General features: G+C 48.8%; 6 protein-coding genes across 7 annotated transcripts; 3 read left to right on the forward strand and 3 right to left on the reverse strand.

Moving 5' to 3' along the window:
• Window positions 1-114: 114 nt before the first annotated feature.
• FOIG_04203 (uncharacterized protein) lies at window positions 115-3,741 on the forward strand. The gene is made up of 2 exons (XM_031202337.1): window positions 115-977; window positions 1,027-3,741. Exons 1-2 carry the CDS (start codon window positions 291-293, stop codon window positions 2,812-2,814), a joined length of 2,475 nt encoding a protein of 824 aa, XP_031067784.1. The 5' UTR covers window positions 115-290; the 3' UTR covers window positions 2,815-3,741.
• On the reverse strand, window positions 162-5,524 carry FOIG_04204 (dihydrolipoamide acetyltransferase component pyruvate dehydrogenase complex). 2 transcript variants are annotated; one of them, XM_031202338.1, is made up of 3 exons: window positions 5,180-5,524; window positions 4,734-5,073; window positions 162-4,609 (listed from the first exon to the last, which is right to left on the reverse strand). In XM_031202338.1, exons 2-3 carry the CDS (start codon window positions 5,049-5,051, stop codon window positions 3,554-3,556), a joined length of 1,374 nt encoding a protein of 457 aa, XP_031067785.1. In that variant the 5' UTR covers window positions 5,052-5,073; window positions 5,180-5,524; the 3' UTR covers window positions 162-3,553. The 2 variants fall into 2 exon arrangements, with proteins under 2 accessions (XP_031067785.1, XP_031067786.1); XM_031202339.1 differs by having other exon boundaries at window positions 3,016-4,609; window positions 5,228-5,356.
• Window positions 5,525-6,207: 683 nt separating this feature from the next.
• FOIG_04205 (uncharacterized protein) lies at window positions 6,208-11,639 on the reverse strand. Its single transcript, XM_031202340.1, has 2 exons — window positions 11,454-11,639; window positions 6,208-11,393 (listed from the first exon to the last, which is right to left on the reverse strand). The coding sequence occupies exon 2, from the start codon at window positions 10,657-10,659 to the stop codon at window positions 6,388-6,390; it is 4,272 nt and encodes a 1,423-aa protein (XP_031067787.1). The 5' UTR covers window positions 10,660-11,393; window positions 11,454-11,639; the 3' UTR covers window positions 6,208-6,387.
• Window positions 11,640-12,741: 1,102 nt separating this feature from the next.
• FOIG_04206 (uncharacterized protein) lies at window positions 12,742-14,325 on the forward strand (the record flags this gene model as incomplete). Its single annotated transcript, XM_031202341.1, has 5 exons — window positions 12,742-12,859; window positions 12,912-13,017; window positions 13,070-13,364; window positions 13,446-13,653; window positions 13,704-14,325. The coding sequence occupies 5 exons, from the start codon at window positions 12,742-12,744 to the stop codon at window positions 14,288-14,290; spliced, it is 1,314 nt and encodes a 437-aa protein (XP_031067788.1). The 3' UTR covers window positions 14,291-14,325.
• FOIG_04207 (uncharacterized protein) lies at window positions 13,734-16,157 on the reverse strand. The gene is made up of 3 exons (XM_031202342.1): window positions 15,278-16,157; window positions 15,114-15,226; window positions 13,734-15,056 (listed from the first exon to the last, which is right to left on the reverse strand). Exons 1-3 carry the CDS (start codon window positions 15,816-15,818, stop codon window positions 14,292-14,294), a joined length of 1,419 nt encoding a protein of 472 aa, XP_031067789.1. The 5' UTR covers window positions 15,819-16,157; the 3' UTR covers window positions 13,734-14,291.
• A 219-nt stretch (window positions 16,158-16,376) lies between these two features.
• Window positions 16,377-20,073, forward strand: FOIG_04208 (uncharacterized protein). Its single transcript, XM_031202343.1, has 6 exons — window positions 16,377-16,880; window positions 16,930-17,094; window positions 17,146-17,202; window positions 17,256-17,339; window positions 17,390-18,191; window positions 18,244-20,073. Exons 1-6 carry the CDS (start codon window positions 16,565-16,567, stop codon window positions 19,910-19,912), a joined length of 3,093 nt encoding a protein of 1,030 aa, XP_031067790.1. The 5' UTR covers window positions 16,377-16,564; the 3' UTR covers window positions 19,913-20,073.
• Window positions 20,074-20,677: the final 604 nt, after the last annotated feature.

Here is a 20,677-nt window from a genome sequence, read left to right on the forward strand (position 1 = left end):
GATTTACACTAATAATCAGCAGGAATCGCCTGCTTCTGCATCAGCAACTGCTGGGGGATCTTTGCCATTTCCCTATAGGGTTAGCTTACATCACTGTCACTTATAGAATCTCGGTCTTTTGGCTCGGTCTTTTGCATCTCCACTGACTGATACTGCCCATACCCCCAGCCATGGTATCACAGACATATACTTCGAATTACAACTTTTCTCCAGACTGTTCGCATTGTTGAATTTGCCGTGTCTCGCTGTTTTTTTTCTTGGCCGAGTTCTCTGAGCTCGATCCATCAAGTATGCCCGGCAATTCACCCCCAATCACACTCTCAACCCCCAGCTTCTTCTTTAATAGTCCGCTGGATGTAAGTCAGGAGATCCTTACAGAACCGACAGACCTGCAGGACACTTCCTTTGATCTGCCGGCCGAGACAGCAACTGCCGGTGGTGGAACCGTGTCTTCGGCCGCTAAGACGGAGAAGAAGCGGCGCCGGCCGGCCCTCTCGTGTGAGCAATGCCGGCGCCGCAAGATTCGATGTGATCGTAGTCTACCTTGTGTGAACTGCGTCAAATCTAAGATATCACCTTGCACTTATGCCCCAACTCACATACCGGCTTCACGTGCCAAGAAAGGCACAGGTCATGCTGGTGCTTCAGACTCAAACTCCCAGGTGCCGGCCAGGTCGGCCCCAGCCATTGGGTCTACCCAGAGACAGTCTCCATCAAATTCATCTGCAAGACGAACGTCTTCTAGCATTCCAAGCTCAACAGTAGGATCCAACTCCGATGCCTCCACGGTTGATGCCCTGGCTGCGAGAGTCAAGGAGCTGGAGCAGAAGCTAGCCGAGTCTTGCTACATCACGCAACCAGCAGAAGACAAGTTTATACAGCCTGACGACCAGGAAGCGGACTCGGCTCCTATGAAGGGGACTGTATCTAAGACGAGGTTCTTCGGTCAAAGCCACTGGATGAACGGCATTCATATGGTCAGTAGCCCATTTCACGAAACAGAATCTTCCTAACTAAATTTCATAGTTTCCCGGTGTTTTTGATATGCTCAAAGAGGCAGAGTCTCGCAAGAATCAACACCACGGTGGTTTTGTCAAATGCAAAGCTCTGGGCCGCACTATCAAAGCAAATCGTTCCAAACCTGTGTCGACTGACAAGTTGGGCGAAAATATTCCTGAGCGTGGCCTTGCTGATCAGCTTGTTAATGCCTATTTTGACACCTTCGAGGGCGTGGTTCGGATTCTTCATCGTCCAACCTTCATGTCAGAGTATGAGCGCTACTGGCAGAATCCTGAAGCCTCCAGTCAGGTTTTTCTTATGCAGCTTCAGTTGTGCATGGCCATCGGAGCAACTCTACACGATGATGTCTTCAGCTTGCGTGCGACTTCTATGCACTGGGTCCATGAGGCTCAAATCTGGCTTATGATACCACCTGAGAAGAGCAGAATGACTATCGCTGGTATTCAGATCATGTGTATGCTGGTCATCGCCAAAGCATGTTGTGCGGTTGGCCAGGACCTTACTTGGGTTTCGGCAGGGAGTCTGGTCAGACAGGCTATGTACATGGGATTGCATCGGGACCCAAGGCATCTTGGTAACATGTCCGTTTACCGTTCCGAGATCCGTCGCCGCCTCTGGGCTACCATCCTCGAACTCAATCTACAATGCTCCTACGATGCTGGAGGCCCCCCTCTTCTCTCCTCGAAACACTACGATACACGGCCCCCAGCAAATTTGAATGATGATCAACTCACAGACGAGCCAGACTCAGATAGAAAACCAACTGGCGATCCCGAGACTCTGACTGATATGTCAGTCCAGCTCGCTCTTCAAAAGTCCTTTGCTCTTCGCCTCATCATTATCAAGCATGTCAACGAATTTAGATCCAAGGAGTCATACGCCGAGACACTCCGGCTGAACTCCGAACTCACAAAGGCATGCCGGACATTAACAGAGACACTTGCTGCTCTATCGGAAGCCCAGAGGCACCAGCCACGAACTATCTTTACCCACTTCCACAGTTCTCTTGTTCAAATGTTCACGTACCGCTGCTTCCTCTCTCTTCATCAACCGATGGTCGCCCGCTCCGCCCTGGATCCGACCTACTACTACTCTCGCAAAGTATCCCTCGATTCGTCTCTGAAGCTCGCGCAGATCACTGGCCTATCGACACCTCGCTACGGTACTTCTTCCCCTGGAGGCTCCCTGGACCCTGCAGTCAGTTTTAACCGCCTTATCACAAACGGAGCAGGTGTGTTTCGTGTGATTCCAACTCAAACGCTTTTCTCCGTTGCACTCGAGTTTATCAAGAAGTCAGAGGAGCAGAATGATAGCCTCGGCGGCGGCCCTGTCATGAACCTTTTTGAACTTCGCGCTGTTCTCCAAAGTGCGCAGACTTGGCTCGAGAGACGGATACGTGCTGGAGAGACAGGCGTAAAAGGATATTGCTTCGTTGTTGCGTCCCTCGCCCTCGCCGAGGCCCTTGAAATGGGACTATCGCAGGAAGACGTTGATCAAGTAGTCGTTGATACAGGAGCAAGTATGAGTATAAAAGCCTACGACTTGCTGAAAGAAGTTGCCGAGAGGGAAGGTTTATCGCTTGGTGAGCCTGAAGACGAAGAGGCTATACACATCGATGTGCCAGCGATTGATAGCGATGCCATGCAGGGCATTATGGAGATGCCCTTTGACTGGATGGTAATGGGTGGTGACCTTGGTCTAGATGGAATGGGAGCGTTCAACTGGGCTCGAGGTGGCATGGGTATGCCTCAGCAGTTTGACTCCGTCGATCCATCAGTTGTATCACAATTTTGAGACTGGCGTTGAGGGATCTGTAATGACTTGACGATGAAGGAAAATCTCACCTTATGTATTAATGTACCTGGGCACTTGACATGGCAGCCTCTCCTCTACTATATTTACTTGCCTTCTGACCATCAAACATGCCTCAAAGCCTCGCCAATTTCCATGCGGATCCTAGTAGGCTACTACAACATCTTGCCTGCTGGAACTTGGTCAAGATGACCCATGTTAGCAATTGCTTCGCACAGACCAAGCTATTGATCGCTTGAGGAGAGAATCGTATATTTAAGTTTTGTCGTGATATATGCAGTGTAGACACAGTTTAAGTAGTCATATCTGGCGGTCGTAAAGCAGTCAACAGGAGGAAACATATAATGAGGGCATATGCAATAGATTCTTTGTCCAAAACACCCCCCAAGTTCGAAAAGATATAACATTATTAATCAATGGTCATTGTACACGGGCTTTTCCAGCCTCGTAAATCTTCCACGAATGCTGCGGCGTGATCAGGCGAAGAAGCTCTGTGGGTGTCCTCATAGATGCTCATCATCGTCGTGATTCACCGATCCTTACCCAGGAATGCTCTCATGGGTGTCCCCACGATATCCCAAGTAAACTCCTTACCGCATCTCCGTCCCTCAGAGGTCATCTCCTCCTGTTCTATAAAAAAGTCATTCCTCGCTCGACCAGCCCTTTCGTCTTTCCCAGCATAATTCGGTTTTCAGGGGCCACTTGACGTCCTACCCCTGATTTACAGAAGAAGCTCAAGAGGGTTCTCAAGAACCTGCTTGAGCTCCTTGAGCCACTCAGCACCGACAGCACCGTCAACGACCTTGTGGTCGAAGCTAGCAGTAAGGGTGATTTGGTCGTCGAACTCAACGCCGGCCTCGTTCTCGGCGGGGATGGCAACCTTCTTGGTGGTACCAACAGCGAGGATGGCAGCCTGGGGAGGGTTGATGACAGCGGTGAAGTGGTCAACAGCGGGGTTCATGCCCATGTTGGAGATGGAGATGGTACCACCCTGGTACTCCTCAGGCTTGAGCTTGCCATCACGAGCCTTCTTGGCGAGAGACTTGACCTGGCTAGAGATGGCCTCGAGGCCACGGCCCTCAACACCGGTGACAATAGGGGTGATGAGACCAGTGGGTGTGGAAACGGCAACAGAGACGTCGACGTTATTGAACTGGCGGATGTTGCCGTCGCGCCAGCTGGAGTTGACCTGGGGAACCTTGCGGCTGGCGACAGCGATAGCCTTGATCAGGAAATCGTTGACGGAGAGCTTGTACTTGCCATCGGCAGAGCTGTTCAGAGCCTGGCGGAGCTTGAGGAGCTTGCTGACGGAGATGGAGCTGGTGACGTAGAAGTGAGGGTTGGTCTGGGTGGACTCGACCAGACGGTTGGCAATGGTCTTGCGCATGCCGCTGATGGGGATGTCCTCGTAGGTAGCGCTGGGGGCGCTGCTGGCGGCGGGGCTGCTGATGGCCTTCTTGACATCCTCCTCGGTGATCTGACCGTTCTTGCCGGTACCCTTGAGCCCATCGATGCTAATGCCCTTCTCACGGGCAAGTCGCTTGGCGGAAGCAGAGATGTTGGGGAGACGGTCGAGAGCAGTCTGGAGACGGCCCTGAGACTGGTATTGTTGAGGCTCAGGAGTAGGCTCAGGGGCGGAAGCGGACTCAGACTTGGACTCGGACTTCTCCTCCTTCTTGGGGGCAGCGGGCTTAGCGGCATCACCACCAGCGTCCTCGATGGAGAACTTCTCGAAGGCGGAGATATCGGTACCCTCCTCAACAAGGACGGCAATGGGCTATATCAAAGAATTGCATGTTAGTGACATGATTTAATAGCAGTGAGTGATATTAGGCGCTGGAGGTAGATACCCCGAGGCCCGAGAGGTGACCTGAGTGGTTTCAAAAAAGTGAAGAACTTACGCTGCCAACGGGAATATCCTTCTCACCAGCATCCTTGAGGATCTTGGCAATGACACCCTCCTCCTGGAACTCGAAGTCCATCTGGGCCTTGTCGGTCTCAATCTCTACCAGGACATCACCAGGGGCGATAGAATCGCCGGGCTTCTTCTGCCAGGCGCCAATGTTACCAGCCTGCATGGTGGGCGACAGAGCGGGCATCTTGATGACCTGGTGCTCGGGGAACGAGGCATAGTGTCGCACAACGTGGGCAGCGAAGCCGGTTCGCAGGGCGCTGTGGGTAGGGGCGAGAACGCGCCTTCGGAGAGCGGCGCTGAGCATTGTGGAAGGTATTAAGATCTTTCTGAAGGACGGAGATGTTAGTCGGTGATGAGCATGGGGGGGAGCGCGAATATGAACATGGCTGAGCCACTTTTGGGGATTTTGGGGGTTCTGAGAAAAGGACTCACCGGCCGGAAGGGCAATTGAAAGCAGAAGTATCGAGATGCGTGACTTACGGTCACGAACAGAAACTCGAGGAGCGGAGCGAAGAGATCAAGGACGGAGAGTGATGCAGCTCTGGCGTGAGAAGGAGAGGGAGAGAAAGAGTCGGGATCGGAGGAAATTCTTGGGGTTGGATAGACGTGGAGTTTTTTGCATGTTGAGCTCCGAAGAGTGAGGTACTTTGAAGCTTTGGCGTGGGCTAAACCATTTCGGGACTCAAAGTGGCTGCAGGGGCCTTGAAGAGAACCCAGCGTTGGTGGTCCTCAAGTTCCGATGCGACCGTTGAGAGGACAACATTTGGGCAATTTCAGGGCATTTGGTAGCATTTCTCAAAGATTTTAGGGGATCGATGCACTGTAAGCCACTGAGCTCTAGCCCTCATACACGGGACTGGGATGACCCGCCAAATTGGAAGGATTGGAGCTCGCAACAAAAAAAAAAAGGGACGTGGACGCCATCATGGTACCTTGGGTTCGGGGGATCATTACGCGATATGAGCGAAGTCCGGGTGAACAAGAAGAGCGAACAACGGCATGTGTAAGTCATTGAGAGTTATCAGTGTTATAGCTGAAGCATTTCTTTTGCCAATTGCCCTCTATTATCCCGCCCAAGTCCCCCAGCTTGACCGACAGGTTTAAACCTCAATACTTCCTGATATTTATGTTGAGACAATTATCAAGGCCCTGCTGAAGTATCTTATCTCACACTCCGGAGTTGCTGAATTTTCTTCGGGCAAATTGTCCCATCCTGACTTCGGGACAGATCGGCCCGGATCATGGTGGGGGGTTCAATTGGTCGATTTTTACCTAAGTGTTTGAATATCCACGGAAATAAACACTCTGGAGAAGACCCTTGACGACTTCAACAGCCAGATGCACACGTTTCCTCCATATGGAGAAGAAGCATTGCTAATAAAGTTGCGGGGTGTCGTGACATGAAACCCGTGATGCTATATGGGCCCATTCGTGGGCAGATGTTTCTGAGCATCAATGACTTGCTGTCATGAGCAGAGCATGATCGGTCACTGTGCAAGTAGTCGATGATTATCAAAGATTCAGTGCCAACTCATGATCATTAAAGGAAGAAATCTAAATTATCATCATTACATACATCTAATATGCGAGGTATCAAATCATCTTTATACTTTTCCACGCTCTCGTAGGCCATTACAATCTCAACTTCCACCCGCCCACCATACTTTCACCATCTCTTTGGGTACGCTCAATGCTGATGAGATGGATCTCTTTCTATTCGGTCCATTGCTCCCCGAGGAGCCCTTCGAGTCCTTTGAGCCCTTAGAACTCTTCGATTTTGAATTGTTTGTGTGTCCTTTAGTGACCAGCACCGATTTCCTTTGGGTACCATCTTCCCCAAGCAATCCCGTTCCTTGACGAACCACTCCGATCCTCTCCTTCACCGGCTTTGGTGGTGGTTTTGGAGGAGGCAATGGTCTCAATTCCACTTCCTCTGGTATATGCTCCTTGGGAACGATTGCACGGATTCCAAAGTTGCCTTCTTCCTTCTTTGCCCGGCCATCACGTCCTCTACCTCGCCCTTTACGGTCAAATCCAAGCTGGAATCGTTGTGGGGTATCTCCCTCGGTGAAAATGGCTTCAAGCTCACTGTCTGGCTGCCATTGTGCGGCTCGGGGTAGTGATTTGAAAAGATTGCCATCAACGAGAAGTGCCGTAACAGATGCAATGGTCGTTGGCGAACGAGGAAGCCTAATCCGTCTCCAATAGATCCACGAGATGATATGAAGAAGCATCAAGGCGCCCACGATACCCTGTAGAATTCGTGTGGCGATCGCATCCTGTCGAAGGCGAACACTCTCTGTAACTTGACTACCGCTGATAACTGGGACGGCCTGAGAAACCGGCTCATCAGGATCAATACCACTGACAATATTTGTCCCATCTGCGACTGGAAATGTTCCTCTTGAAGACAAATGGCGTCGACTTCTGAAGTTCAATGACTGTGCCCTTATAATTCCGTGCTGAGATAAGATAGCAGACTGGACCTCGTTTGCGGCACTGGGAGTTGAGCTACCGAATGTACTGTCGGGTACGGCGAACTGAGATGCGTTCAACATTGCAAAAAACGTGTCAAGGAGACCATCTGAAGTTACGTTGATGAGCTTTGAGTAATCGAGTTCTGGAATGGCGACGGTCGTGTCCTGGGCGGTGCTTTCGACCGGAATAGGCTGATGGTCCGGATAGAGACGTAGATCGTTGGGTCCGTGGAAGAGAGCAACGACATCAACTGCTTCAATGGATTCGTTACAGGCAAGGGCATTGATGCTGCTCACTGACATGTCACTACTGCCCACATCGACTAGCTCTCCCCATATGTATAACCAGTCTGAACAATGTGGCGATGACGTTGTCTTTCTCAAGCCGACACCGAAGAGTGTATCTCTACTCAGGCTTCTGCCATGCTGTGCAGGAAATGAAGTCGTTGTCGTCCCAATAATTGCGTTACTACCATTGCGCTCTCCACTTCCTCGGCAGGTCTCGCCTTCGAGATCGACACGAAGTGGATTGACTATCCTGTCGTCAAGTTTGTACTCGAGGGTGAGATTGGTGGAAATCTCGTCGGATTGGTATAGTCGGCATGACATGTTTGGGCGGATTGCCGTGAGTCGTGCACTGAACGTGAGATCGTTCCCCTCGACCGCTTCGGCTAGCGACATATTCGGTACGTTGAGATTTGCATAGGTGAAAGGGGGATATGGTGCGTCGCCCGCCAGTATCAGCGATGCCATGATGGTATCGTTGGTACAGTCAGTACAGATAGGATCGTCGCTGGAGGATGCTAGACTGTTGGCGAAGAAGTCCTCGGTACGCAAAGCAATAATGGTGTTCTGCCCTACTGGCATCGGCTCAAACAGAGGAGCAGTTGCGACTACCATGAGAAGCGCAACAAATCCACCAGAGATGGCGGCCAGGGCAGCAATATCTCGGATCTTAAGAGCCCTTGACCACGCGACATGCCTCAATGCATTCACAAGATTGAGTCCGACCGTTTCCTCAAACTCTCCTCGGCGTGAGAGATGCGAGAATGGTGAAAGAAGTCTTGTCCACCATTCTAAGGACAGCATGTACATTGCCACTAAGAGAAGCACCAAGGCTGGTACTACAGTCCATGCGATGTACGCTCCATCGTCCTTCATCGTTCTTAGCCCATCATTTCTCTGCGACACTCGTAGGGAGATCTCGAATCCTATTATGATACAAGCAAGAACAAGGATGTAGATCAACCGAATCAGTCCATGTAATGTAACGGGCTGTCTCCAGCCTGAGGAATCGAAACGGCGTGGTAGAACGTTCGCAGGAGGCGCGTTGCCTCCAAAGATATGGTAATAGCCCAGGTTGGGATTCTCCAACTTTTCGTGACCCTCAGCTCCGCTCAGGTAGGTCGAGCCATCAAGTCTTGCTCTCAAAGCCTTGTTGGGTGCAGCTCCCATGCCTTTCAGACATTCTACCAGCGGGTGGCTATGTGCCACAACTGAAGCCATTCCAACGATGGTGCTGGGATCTCGTGGGAGGAAGCCTTTCCTTGGAACGAGGAACATTGTCGACACTACCAGAACGAAGCAGATAGCTAGAAATGCAGTTATGATGTATGCTGGCACCGGTCGTACAACAATACGTCGTTCAATGTAGCTCGCGATAGCTGTTGACGTGCTTGATGAAGGCTTCATCATGGCATATCGAGCAACGAGGGCCGAATACTGCGTGAAGAAATTCTCGGAAAGTCTTCTCAAAGTATCATTCTCTGTTAAAGATTCCAGGCTAGGCAAATCCCCTCCATTCCTTGAGCTTAGTGCGAGGGCAGCTGACATAGCTTCGTCGGTATCAAGAATGGCTTCTCGACTGTACGATGAGTTCGTGAACGTTGCCAATAACTTCAGTTCTGTTGCTTGGTCTGATTCAAAGGTGTCAAACATAGCTCGAGCGACGGTCCATGCTGGCACTTGACTGAGTGTGGTATTTGTCGCCTGTTGGTCGGGTATGACTGAGAGAACGGCTTCTGGCGTCTTGGTAACCTTGATCCTGGTGATAATGTAGTTAGGCTTACATAGAAATGCAGCAGATGACGATATTTTTCCATCAAGGCGATTATTCGATGTCCTTGACTGGCGCTTGAGCTGATCAATATCGACATCCAGAACACCAGCCATAACAGCTATTCGCTGATCATCGCCTTTTGCAGAATTTCCACATCGACCTGGTTGAAATGCAAGAAACATTCTTGAGGGATCTTCGTTATTTGTGGTAACGAGTTTCGTGCTTGTAATCGTTTGATTTGAGGAACATTGTCCATTCGATAGGGTCATGTTCAACAACATAGCATTCCCATTTCGTAATCGCATAGAGTCCAAAGTTAACTCGGCTTCTTCACAGTCCATGCCACCTATAAAACCGTCCACACGTGCTGTGATCTGTTTCAGTTCGGGGATATCGCTTATAAATGGCGTGTAAGCTGCTCGAGATGTAACTCCGTTTGGAAAAGTGATATTGTCAACTGCAAGAGCTGCAAGAGTGAAATACGGCAAAGACCCAACGTTTTCCAACCCGGAAATGTTGTTGGAGAACTCGGATTGAATTGTTGTAGCGATCTTGTGGTTGGCAACCGTGGTGACTTTGGGTGTGATGAAAGCCACAGAGAAAATGACCATTATTTTGAAGATTATGCCAGCGATAACTGGAATCGTTACTAGCCAGTCCTTGTTTTTAATTGATTTGAAGATGGCCACCGGTTCAGAAAGAGAAACGTAATCCAGTAAGAGAGACTTGTCAGCTTCAACCTGTGTGTTCAACATGCGGATCCACGGCATGGAAGCAGAAGCCTGGAACTCAACTCTGTACCAGAAAGCGGCCACGAGAATAAATATTATAGTTGTTCCATATTGCCACAGATATCTCGAAAGATCGTCGGACTCGTGAAGGCCTCCATTGTGTTCAGATAACTGAAGTGCGACTTGCACTCCTGCTATCAAAACAACAAACACAAGAGCATAGATGGCCAATATTCGTCGATGCAGAAAGACTGGGCGCCATGGTAATTCAATTTGAGTAGGTTCGGATGGCGAAAGGCGCGGTGAATCAGGGAAAGCCTGGCTCATCCGCGATTTGATGCTTCCCAGAAAAGGCCATCGTATTCCGCTGCTTCTTGTTGGTGAAGGATTATTACTTGGATCAAAAGGAGCAGCAGAGCTGGCCAATCTTTCGGAATCGAAGAACGAAGCGACGTTTCCGTGCTGGGAGCCTGAAAAAGCTGACCCAAGCCGGTGCGAGTCTGATCTTCCTAAGCCACTTGAAGATCCAGGTTCTGAAGAATTCTCGACTCCATGGACGGCGCGGATATGTCGATGGTACGAGTCAACGGGTTGACGTATCATTGGACGAGGAAGCTTCGTACTTTGTTCCGCTTGAGGTTCCATCGTCGATAAAGATTTGTGTGATTATCTGGAGTGTTCAGTATTGAGCATGGTCGTTTCATTATCGTATTTGGCAGCAAAACCATGATGCCGAAGAATATGCTACCGTGGAGTTTTCCCAAGATTCTATATCGCCATGTTGAGAGAGCATTCGTAGCAGAAAAAGTCGTAAAACAGGTTCTCGTGAAATAGAATTGAAGCAGATGTGACGTGATGAAACGTATCAGAAGTGGAAGAGGAAGAGAGTGACGAAGACAAAAGAATGAATGCAGCCAAGGCCAGGACTGGAAAACAATTGGAAGAAGCTTTTCAACGAAAGACGTAAGGTAGGTAAGCAAGAAGCAAAAACAGACAGAAGTGCAAGTGACTAGATGCCAGTGACGAAGTGACGAAGGAGAAGAAGAGAAGAGACAAATCACATTGGAAGATTGATATCAAGGCCTTCCTTGTTCGCATAAGTCGACTACTCTATACATAATGCCAGCAGAATACATAGAACACCTAGAATAGGGAGGGCCCAAGGTAACAGAGAGCTAACGCCCTACTCTAATACAGTTTTACAAGGCCAAGCAGGCGAGCACTTGCATGTCTGCAGTTCCCCGTCCCATGTCTTGGTCGGAGGAGCCTCAAAATGTCATCGCTTCTCCGTGTCATAAGGAGACGGCAGCCCACAAGAGGATAAGCCGAGTCTATATGAAACACGCCCAGCAGGGGTATTCTCCTTGAGTTCCGAAGACCTGGCAGCACAGCAGACGTTAGTTTCAATTATTGGCCAGGGTATTCGATAGCACTGCAACCCTATGATTTCAATGTTTTTCGTCGCTTGCGATGAGGCGTTTAGGACTGCGGTAGACCGTCCGCTGCTGTTTCTTAGCAGCCGCAGGTTATGGGCAAGGGTGGTTACATGCGCGGAGAAATATCTTTCGAGGAGGACACTATCGTCTCGTGAGCATTTAGCTCAGGGCGAATTGCCCAAAAAGACGCTGTGTTCCCCAGATGGAATGGAATGGGGGGGGGGGGACTTTGCCTGCATAAAGTGAGGATACCCCTGCTATCCATGCGCTTGAACAAATCACTCACAGGCGAAATTATACCCATGACTTGGCGCGTTATGGCAATGCTGAAGATTATCACCGGAAAATAAATCCTTGCCTTGTTCAATTAAACAAGCTGCAGGTGCCTGTATGTTAGTAAACCAAACATTTTGACAAGAAACGTTTCTCGCGAAATGAGCGGCATTTATTTTCTGGCCCTGGACTTGATAAATTAACAGGGCGAAAGTGCCCCGTCAGGCTGATGCTGTAATCATCGCGTCGTCAGATATAATACTTTTTCTAATAAGCGACAAGGATGAGACAGAACTTGTGTGCTGTCGCCGCCAACAAAGGTGTGATGTGATCCATGTATTAGGTTGTGTTTTGTTGGTGTTGGAGCATAGCCACACCCGAATTCACAGCGCAGTCCCTTGAAAGCCAGGAAAGAAATATACTTCAACTATCTAAGGTAGCCAGATACTGTGAATGCGGTGGTTCGGCTGAATCGTGAATGCCTTACTCCCGATAATCCGGAAGCTTTCGCAAGAGGTTTCAGATTATTCTCCCCATGACCTGGTAAAATATCTGAAGCGAAGACTTGCTCAACTCAATTCAAGCGATGTTTCGAATGTCACTAGTGTCATCTGATTCCACGGAAGAGCTCGGGCTGCCGAGATCTTGATCTTCCAACAGCTCTGGGCTGGATCTGGAGCTAAACTGAGAGACTGCAACTCTGGTGTAGATCAATATCTACCTGACAATGATCTTCATTTTCGTAGATCAATACCGAAATTGTATTGAAGGATACCTTCTTCAGTGACAAAAGCAGTTTTGTATAAATTTCGAGGCGCAGCATTAGCAGTCACGAGTTTTTAATGCCTGTGCTTTTAATCGTGTTGATCCTCTCTGTCTAAGCGGCGGACCTAGCTCCCTCTTATAGCACAATGTCAACCCAACACTTCGTACCACACGCAGTATAGAGCACTCGCTAAAACAATATCCGTATCCAAGTTGATCAAGAAATATCTCGTATACAAACTCACAATCTATCATGGGCTCGTCTTCTTCAAAGACTGCATACTCAGCCAACAACACACGTGGGGCATCAGTCGCTGCGTACGAATTATCGAGCGCTCTGGCTGATACCTTGAACGAGATCAACTTGAGTGGTCATTTACAAAACTGGCTTGGTAAAGGGACACTCACTGACTTGACCATTAGGTAGCTTGAACGAGCAACTTCGTCAGCTGCTTGAACGTCTAGATCAAGAAGCAGCCAAGTACACCAACTCCAAGGTCAACGATGACGAATCAAGAGAATGGAACCCGTGAGTATTCCCATTGGCCTTCCAGACAAAACATTCTGACTGGGTTCTATAGGTCTCAGGCTGAAGTCCAGCTCATATCCGCGGCCTGGAAGTGTGCTCGTGGGACTTATGACCTTGAAGGCACCGTGACTGATACCGGTTACTGCACGTTTCGCCGTGATCAAGTAGTCGACAGCTCTTTCGCGGGGACCGTCAAACTCATCACATCAACTATCATCGAGGCGAAGACAGGCTCACGGATAATTGAATCATTGCCAGTTCTAGTGCTTGCGATACGTGGAAGTGCCAGTAAGATGGACCACATTGTTAATGCCAATGCCCAGCCCAGAACGACCGAAAGTTTTATTGTGAGTTCCCTTTCACCACTTTGTTTATGAAGCCATTTTCGTTTCATCTTATTCGCGGCTTCACCCAACTAACAGTCGAAGGGATGTCTAGAGGACCTTAAAGCCCATTCTGGCTTCTTGAATAGTGCACGAGCTCTGGACTCGATTGTCACAAATCTAGTCAATAAGTACCTGGAGTCTTTTCCTGAGATGAGTGAGAAGAAACCGCATGTTCTTTTTACGGGACATTCCGCCGGCGGAGCTGTATCACAATTATTATATCTTCGCCATATGTCTAACCAAAATTTAAGTAAGTTATGGAAACAAGCATGAAATGAGGAACTGGCTAACAAGATACAGACCAGCCTGCGAGATTTTCGTGCGTCACATTTGGTGCACCTCCTTGCTTGACCCAGCACGTTGATCTTGACATATTTCAGCCAAGTAGTGGAACCGTGTGCGTCAACGTTATCAACGAGTTCGATGTGGTTACTCGAGCCGACAAACCATACATCTTATCTCTGGTAGATGTCGCCAGAGCAATGCTAGACTTGCCACCAAAGGCAACCATTTCTGAGCTTGAAACAAGCGAAGGGATAGTCAGCGCTGCTTTAGAAGCTACTAGAGATGAAAAACGCCCTCTTTCAGACGATTCTGAAGACTTTCCTGTCAAAGAATCAAACTTTTGGCGCTTTCCTCAGCCTTTCTACCACCATGTCGGACCTAGAGTTATTCTGTTGATGCGCTTCGTTGACGATCAGATGAGTCTCAAAGCTGTCGAAGTAAGTACTTCGGAGTTCCAAAAGTTGCTATTCTGCCGTGTTACTGTTCATGGCAAGAGACTCTACGAAGAAAGGATTAGTGCTTTAGAGCAGGGACGTTTCAATAATCTGTCAGCCTGGAAGCCAGACGGAGATTACAAGGATAAACTTCTTGATCAAAAATAGTCTACTGAGCAACGAATGGCCAATTCTGAGAATGCGTCTTGCCCTCTGGGCGAATTGGCAACTTCACATGATTTCTCCGTCTTGCAGATTCCACGGCCCGATAATACTGGACATCAGCCAATATCTTGTCGGCGAGGGTCTCAGCAAACCCTGAAGTTGGTGACTCCCCAAGAAACTCATCCCCATCAGCAGAATCCTCCACAGCCGACATAATAGCCTGACACTCCCAGCACAAGCAAACTGTATACTCCTCTCCAAAACGAATACGATAGAGAGACTGGGTCTCATCGTTTCCGGCTGCCAGTTTCGATTTCTTAATCTTGTCATCATGATTAATGAAGCGGCCACAACGTGCTTCCATGGAACTCATGTACGCTGTTGCTGAGAGTTGACTGGTGTGCCAGACGAGGTCAATGTCAAGTGCAGGAACCAGCATCTTGCCAGGGTAGAGTTTGAAAAGCCTCAGATACCTCTCGTATCTCTCAACTGCTCGGCGAAGACTTCCTTGCAGTGCTGGGCTTCGTATCCATAGATGAGCGTTCATCTTTTCAACGAAGACGCGTTGGCGCTCGACGTTGTCGACGAGTTTGCCAATGAAGCGAGAAGCATATGGCTTGCCGATATCTTGTGTTTGCATGTTGCCTCTTTGAATGATTGATTTGAGGAGAGTACCTGGAATGACTGCTTCTCCTTCGGGAACTTCCCAGGTCTCTCCAGTGACTACCCAGGCATCACGGATGGGGCCTTGCGACCTGATTGAATCGTGCTATATAGCAATTAGTTCATGTTACGGAGTTGGTGACATTCCCGGGTATAAACGCACAATAAGCTTCCATGGGAAATTGACCCTTGGGAGGTAGTCCCAGTACTGATTTCGGCAGTAGTCCAGATAGTCAGAAGGGTTAAGGAGGAAAGCATGCCAAATCATCAGAATATCTTGTTGAAGGGTCAGTTACGTGCCAGTTTTGGAAGAAGTGAGATACTCACCCACGGGTGGCAGCCATGAGGTATCAGTCATTGATATCCCAATCTTTCCATCATGGGCACCATCTTTGCCCACTGTTGAAGTCAACCAAGCATTGAATTTTGCAGCCCATACCAAAAACCTTTGCGCTGCTTCTCCAAGGTACCACGTCCATTTCTTATCCCGCTTGGCCTCCCACGACGGGTTTCTTAGTGTAACTTCTTCATTAACATGCTTTTTCAAGCCTTTGATATACTTGCGACGATAGATCTTCTTGGTCGGTTCGCCCAAGTTGAACGCCTTGTCGAGTTTCTTTGAGTCGAGAATCTTGATGCGCAACGCATGAAATGCTTCTAGCAATTCTAGATGAACGGCGCATTGCACTGGAGTGGGAAGATTATCTTTATGGGAGTCATCGAGTTCGCAGAAGATGTCTGGACTCGGGATGACGGGGTTTTCATCCAAGTCGGTGGCTGATGGATAGTATGTCTTTGATATGTTGTTGTTGAAGTCTCTACTGGCTTGGTGAAGGGCGCCTGTATTATAACCGATGAGATGCGACATCTTTCAGTGAGATCCGGGTATAATAAAGGCGAAGTGCTTGAGGAGATGGGTATAAATGCGCCGGGTCTTCCAAGTAGATAAGTGATTGAGTCTGAGTCGCAAAAGAATGGTCGGAGTTTGGCTTTGCCAGTCAGTCTTGATATCGTCACCTGAGCCGGTATGCCTTGATCATACCAAGACGATTAGAGCATCAGATGAGTCGAACGGCAGGGCTGGGCCGATGAAACTGAGCAACAACATTTGGACGATCATTAACAATATATCCTTGGCGGTACTTTACCCCTCTGCCAGTTTGGTGGATAATCCATGTATCTTCTGGCCGTATCAGTTCTAGGCGTCTAATACCTTGGCAAGAGGTAATTACCCATAGGCAACCATCAGATCCCTTGTCTATTCTCCTCTTAATCTGCCTCGCTAGCGGAAATGTCTTGCAAGATTGCGGAATTTAGAGGTGGCCTACTGAAGTTCCAGCGACAATCTTGCTGTTTTGGGTGTCGAAACACTCTAGTCGGGCGAGCTGAACTAATTAAACAGGGTCCTTGCTGGGGCGCAGCATCAGATGAGAAGGCAGTCTGTGAGGCTTTCGACGATGAATGTCTTAAGACTACACAGTAATGATGATGCCTATTTCTCGTATATCGGCAAAATACCTCATCGTGTGAATAAGAATGATCATGCTCGCTCGAAAATTACCGGCACATACAGCTTGAACCATCGACAACCGTTCTTCTTCTAAGTCATTCACAATGTCACGGCTAAGGCAAAAGGTTCTCCCTGTGCTCGCAGCATCTTCACTGCCTTCATCCCATATCACTTCTGCGCCTGACATATCATGGACTCGAGTTGGCCCCGGGAAAGACCATATCCTCTCAGAACTTGAGAGCTTGTACTGGGATGGCGTCAAGGCCGAGCTTGAGAACATCGTTCGCACGCTCAAAGCGTGGCAGCAGCCAGAATTTGCTGATGTCGCTATTGAAGACGAGGATGATGATCTCATCCACGGCTTCGATACGTTTCTTGACTCGGTCAGTCAGCAATCTCGAGCACACGCCATACGATATGGTAAGTATGAGATACCCTCGATTAGTGAAAACATATTAACAGTTCACAGGGAAAATGAAGCAGGAACAGGCTCGATATATGAAAAATTGGTCAACTAAAAATAAGGCATATGGGCGTAAATTTGCCAAAGATGCTTTTATTGATTCGATATCAGATCGAATCACACAGCAAGCAAGTGATCAGATCAAGAGTGATGTAAGAGGGTTTATTGAAGGTACGTCTCCCATTCTCAAAGGTCAATAGAATACATACTTATTAGTTTTAGCCAGTACCAAGCTCGAAGGAATGGAGCATCGCGCATGGATCCTCCTCCAAGCTGCTGGTATGTGCTATCCTTTGCAAACGCTCAAACAATATGACTGATAAGATCATTAGGCTTTCTTGATATGGAAAAACTGATCGAGCATCGTCCCCCTCCTGACATGTTCGGCTTCTGGAAGAGGCCAGCTATTCCCCAACGTGGGTCTGTTCCTGTCACGAGCCCCTTTACGTTACTCATATCATAATAGTTGCGCTTTCAAAGTTCAATGATGACTTCACTCCAAATTTTGAACCTCTTCGTTGCATGCGAAAGCAATGCAAGAAAGTTGTTCGAGGAAGCATGTTCATTCGCAACGACGATGGCTCCGATCCTGGCATAATCTGCGAAGAATGTTATCGAAATCATTACTACGGCAAAGACCCATATACGAAGACTTACAAACACTGTATCCTGTCAGAGACAATTACCCCTGAGATCAGCAGGAAGCTGTGTACGTGCCAGAGAATCATTGATGCCAGCAACAATGAAAGCTTGTTCCCTATACCCTGGCCAGAAGGGCACACTGGCTACGGTAGCAACATCAAGGATAAGTGCAAGCTTCTTCAACTTGGCGACGCGATTGCTATGGCCAAATATCTCGGCCTGCAAAGCAGTGTAGGAGCGAAGCCTCGGTCTCAGAAAGACATCGAGAAGTCCAATTGGAAGGCAAGAGTGGAGGAGCAGCAAAAAAACAGGTACACCTGGTCCTATGGATATACATCTTCTACCAAGGGAGATGTTAGTGACTTCGAAGACGAGGAAGAGCCGAAGACGATGAATGAATCTGGACCTCGGGGTGGGCGGCTCAAGAGGATGAAGACTGTTCAGGAGACCAGTTTGCACGCGAACGACCGTTCGCCTACTTCGACTAGCGTCAGCGTGGCGGAAGAAGCAGCAGAAGACGGAGATATCCCTCTGTTCTTCAGAAAGTACGTCGAGAAGTATCCTTACGGAAATGTTCACATGGCACTCCGTGTTGGCCCTATCGTCATTGAGAACGGAGTCGCGCAGTAAGTAATACTTTCTTCCCGCCATGCAAATAGTAACTTACATATAGCACAGCACTAAAGGCGGTGCCCTCGTGTCTCTTCGGGAAATGCCGATCTTCCATGAACGCTTCCATCTGCAGACAATGCCTGGCAGAGACCTCGCAGTTGGGGGCGGTCTGGATCGTCCAGTATGGAAACGCAAACGAAAGGCCACCGACCGCAAGAGATACAAGGCCATTATGAAGCAAGTCGTCGGTGTGCCATTCAGCGGAGATTATGCTTCACATGATCAGGAACTTTCTATCGTTCAGGATCTCTTGGCTGCCTGTAAACAGCCGTTTGACGATCCCGGATTGCCAACCTCTGATCAAATTAAGCTACTCGACAAAGTACTCGAGCCAGCTTTGGAGAAACTCAAGACGCTACTCAGTCCCAGACTAAGGGTATATCTTGGTAGTATCTCAGAGCGGCTTCTGGACCAAGACGTTAAGCTGGCTTGGAGTACAACACATAACAACTGCCAGACTTTCTGCAGTTCACTCATCGACAAGACGATCTTCCAGCCTCTTGTCAATGGGGAGCCTGGCGACCGGTCTGCTGATGTGTCCCGTCTCTACACCATGAGCTTTGTATGCCCGGATGAGGGATACAAGAGACGAGGTGTACGAACCAAGTTTGATGTTCCGTTCGGGCTCACTGAAGAATACCTCCTCCGCTTCCACTTTGGTCGTCACGATGAATCCGATATCATCGATACATATCAAGAGTATTGGTATGACTGGGGTGCTTTTGGCAGCACGCTGTACAAATACCAGGACTTGTATCCTTGGGACTGTACAGAGGCTTATGGGAGATATCCCACCAAATGCGGTGACTGCAACCTTGCCAAGCATGTTTGGGCTTTTCCATTCGACTCATGGTCTATATCCTCGCATCATCTCTCACGCGACCGTCACATGTACGCACCAGCATTGACTGATCAGGACTTGACAGCTGTTGGCAAAGGTGCCACTGCAAGTTCGTGGATGCGGAACCGACTTACAGTCCTCTCGGCTATGTCTGTTCTTCACCGAGCTGCCACAGCCATGGCTCAGTCAGTCAAGCTCCAAAAGGCCACTGCATGGCTACACAAAGATCTCACACAGAGCACCCTTGATCCGTCTCTAGCAAGAGTCAAACTTGGTGGTATTCACCGTGCTCAGCCATGCAGCCACTACTACGAAGCGGGAGTTTACAGCCATTTCTTCATTGCTCCGTGGGCAACCCTCACTCGCGCCAAGCAAATCGAGGCGTACGAACTTCAGCGAGACGGCCGTGTCGGTCTACCTGATATGCCAGCTTACCTACGAAAGCGACGTTTCAGCGGACACGCAGACTTGACACAATACAACTATGTTGACTTCGGAGGTACAAACCCTGCACCCGACATCGACATCATCAACTTATCACCCCATCACCACATTGGTATGGATAACGTAGATGGCTGCTATAGCGACTCCCACTTCAGTCCAACGTCCGAAAAGCCGTGCCATGTCTGCGCAAGCGGGTGTGGAAGTTCAACACGCAACGCAGCAGACTGTGCAAGTGGGGAGACTATCAGGATGGCCGAGGCGGCTACTGCTGCTGCTCTCGCTGCAGAGAGTGTTAGTCATTCACATTCAAGTTGTGGAGGGGGTAGTTCTAGCTGTGGTGGTAGTTCGAGTTGTGGAGGGGGCAGCAGTTGTGGTAGTTCTAGTTTTTGAGCGTAAGCGATGATGCCTTGTAGATTCCATGCTATATGTAACTATATCAGATATTGGACTTGATCTATACTTCTTATCAGTGAGCTTCCTGTGCCTCGAAAGCACGTGTAACCCAGTAGGTTTAATACTACCTTCTATACCCTCTACAATTACCAAGCATACTTTAACGGTTTGAATAACTCCCTCGTCGGTGAATCGACACCAATGCAGTGTTAACAAACTCCATTAAAGTTTAACGGTCCCTCGTGCAGTCACTGCTAGTTTCTCAAGCACACAACCTCCGATAGGCTATAACATCACCGACTTACAATGGAACGGTGTGCCACAAGTTGACATTTTGCTTCCAGCCGATTGCTTACACTACTTCTTGGACTGCAAGCTCACAGTAGCCCACTAACCATGAAAACTTCTCTTTGCATGTTCTAGTCCCAGTAGCTTAAAAGGTCTCCATGAATCATGTTCGGCGGGCAATCCGCCTGTATCAGGCTTCCACCTTGCGAATCAAGTACTGTTCATTAAGAGTCTTCAGTGTTCTTCGCCACTAGTTGAGCAGTTCCCATCACATCGCCACGGCCCGAGTGGTCTCTCACCGGGCTTGACACATGGCTAGTTGGGTCCACGGCACGATATCGGTGTGCTTAGCGTTTCTGTCAGTAACTTAGACTGCAGAGATTGATCTTGAGCGATTTATGAATTCTGCGAGAAGTTTCTTTGCAAAATATTCTAGTGTTTTTGTTTGAACAGTTGAGGCTGTATGGCTGTTAG

The sequence above is a fragment of the Fusarium odoratissimum genome (assembly GCF_000260195.1).
Source record: "Fusarium odoratissimum NRRL 54006 unplaced genomic scaffold supercont1.5, whole genome shotgun sequence".
Classification (NCBI taxonomy): domain Eukaryota; kingdom Fungi; phylum Ascomycota; class Sordariomycetes; order Hypocreales; family Nectriaceae; genus Fusarium; species Fusarium odoratissimum.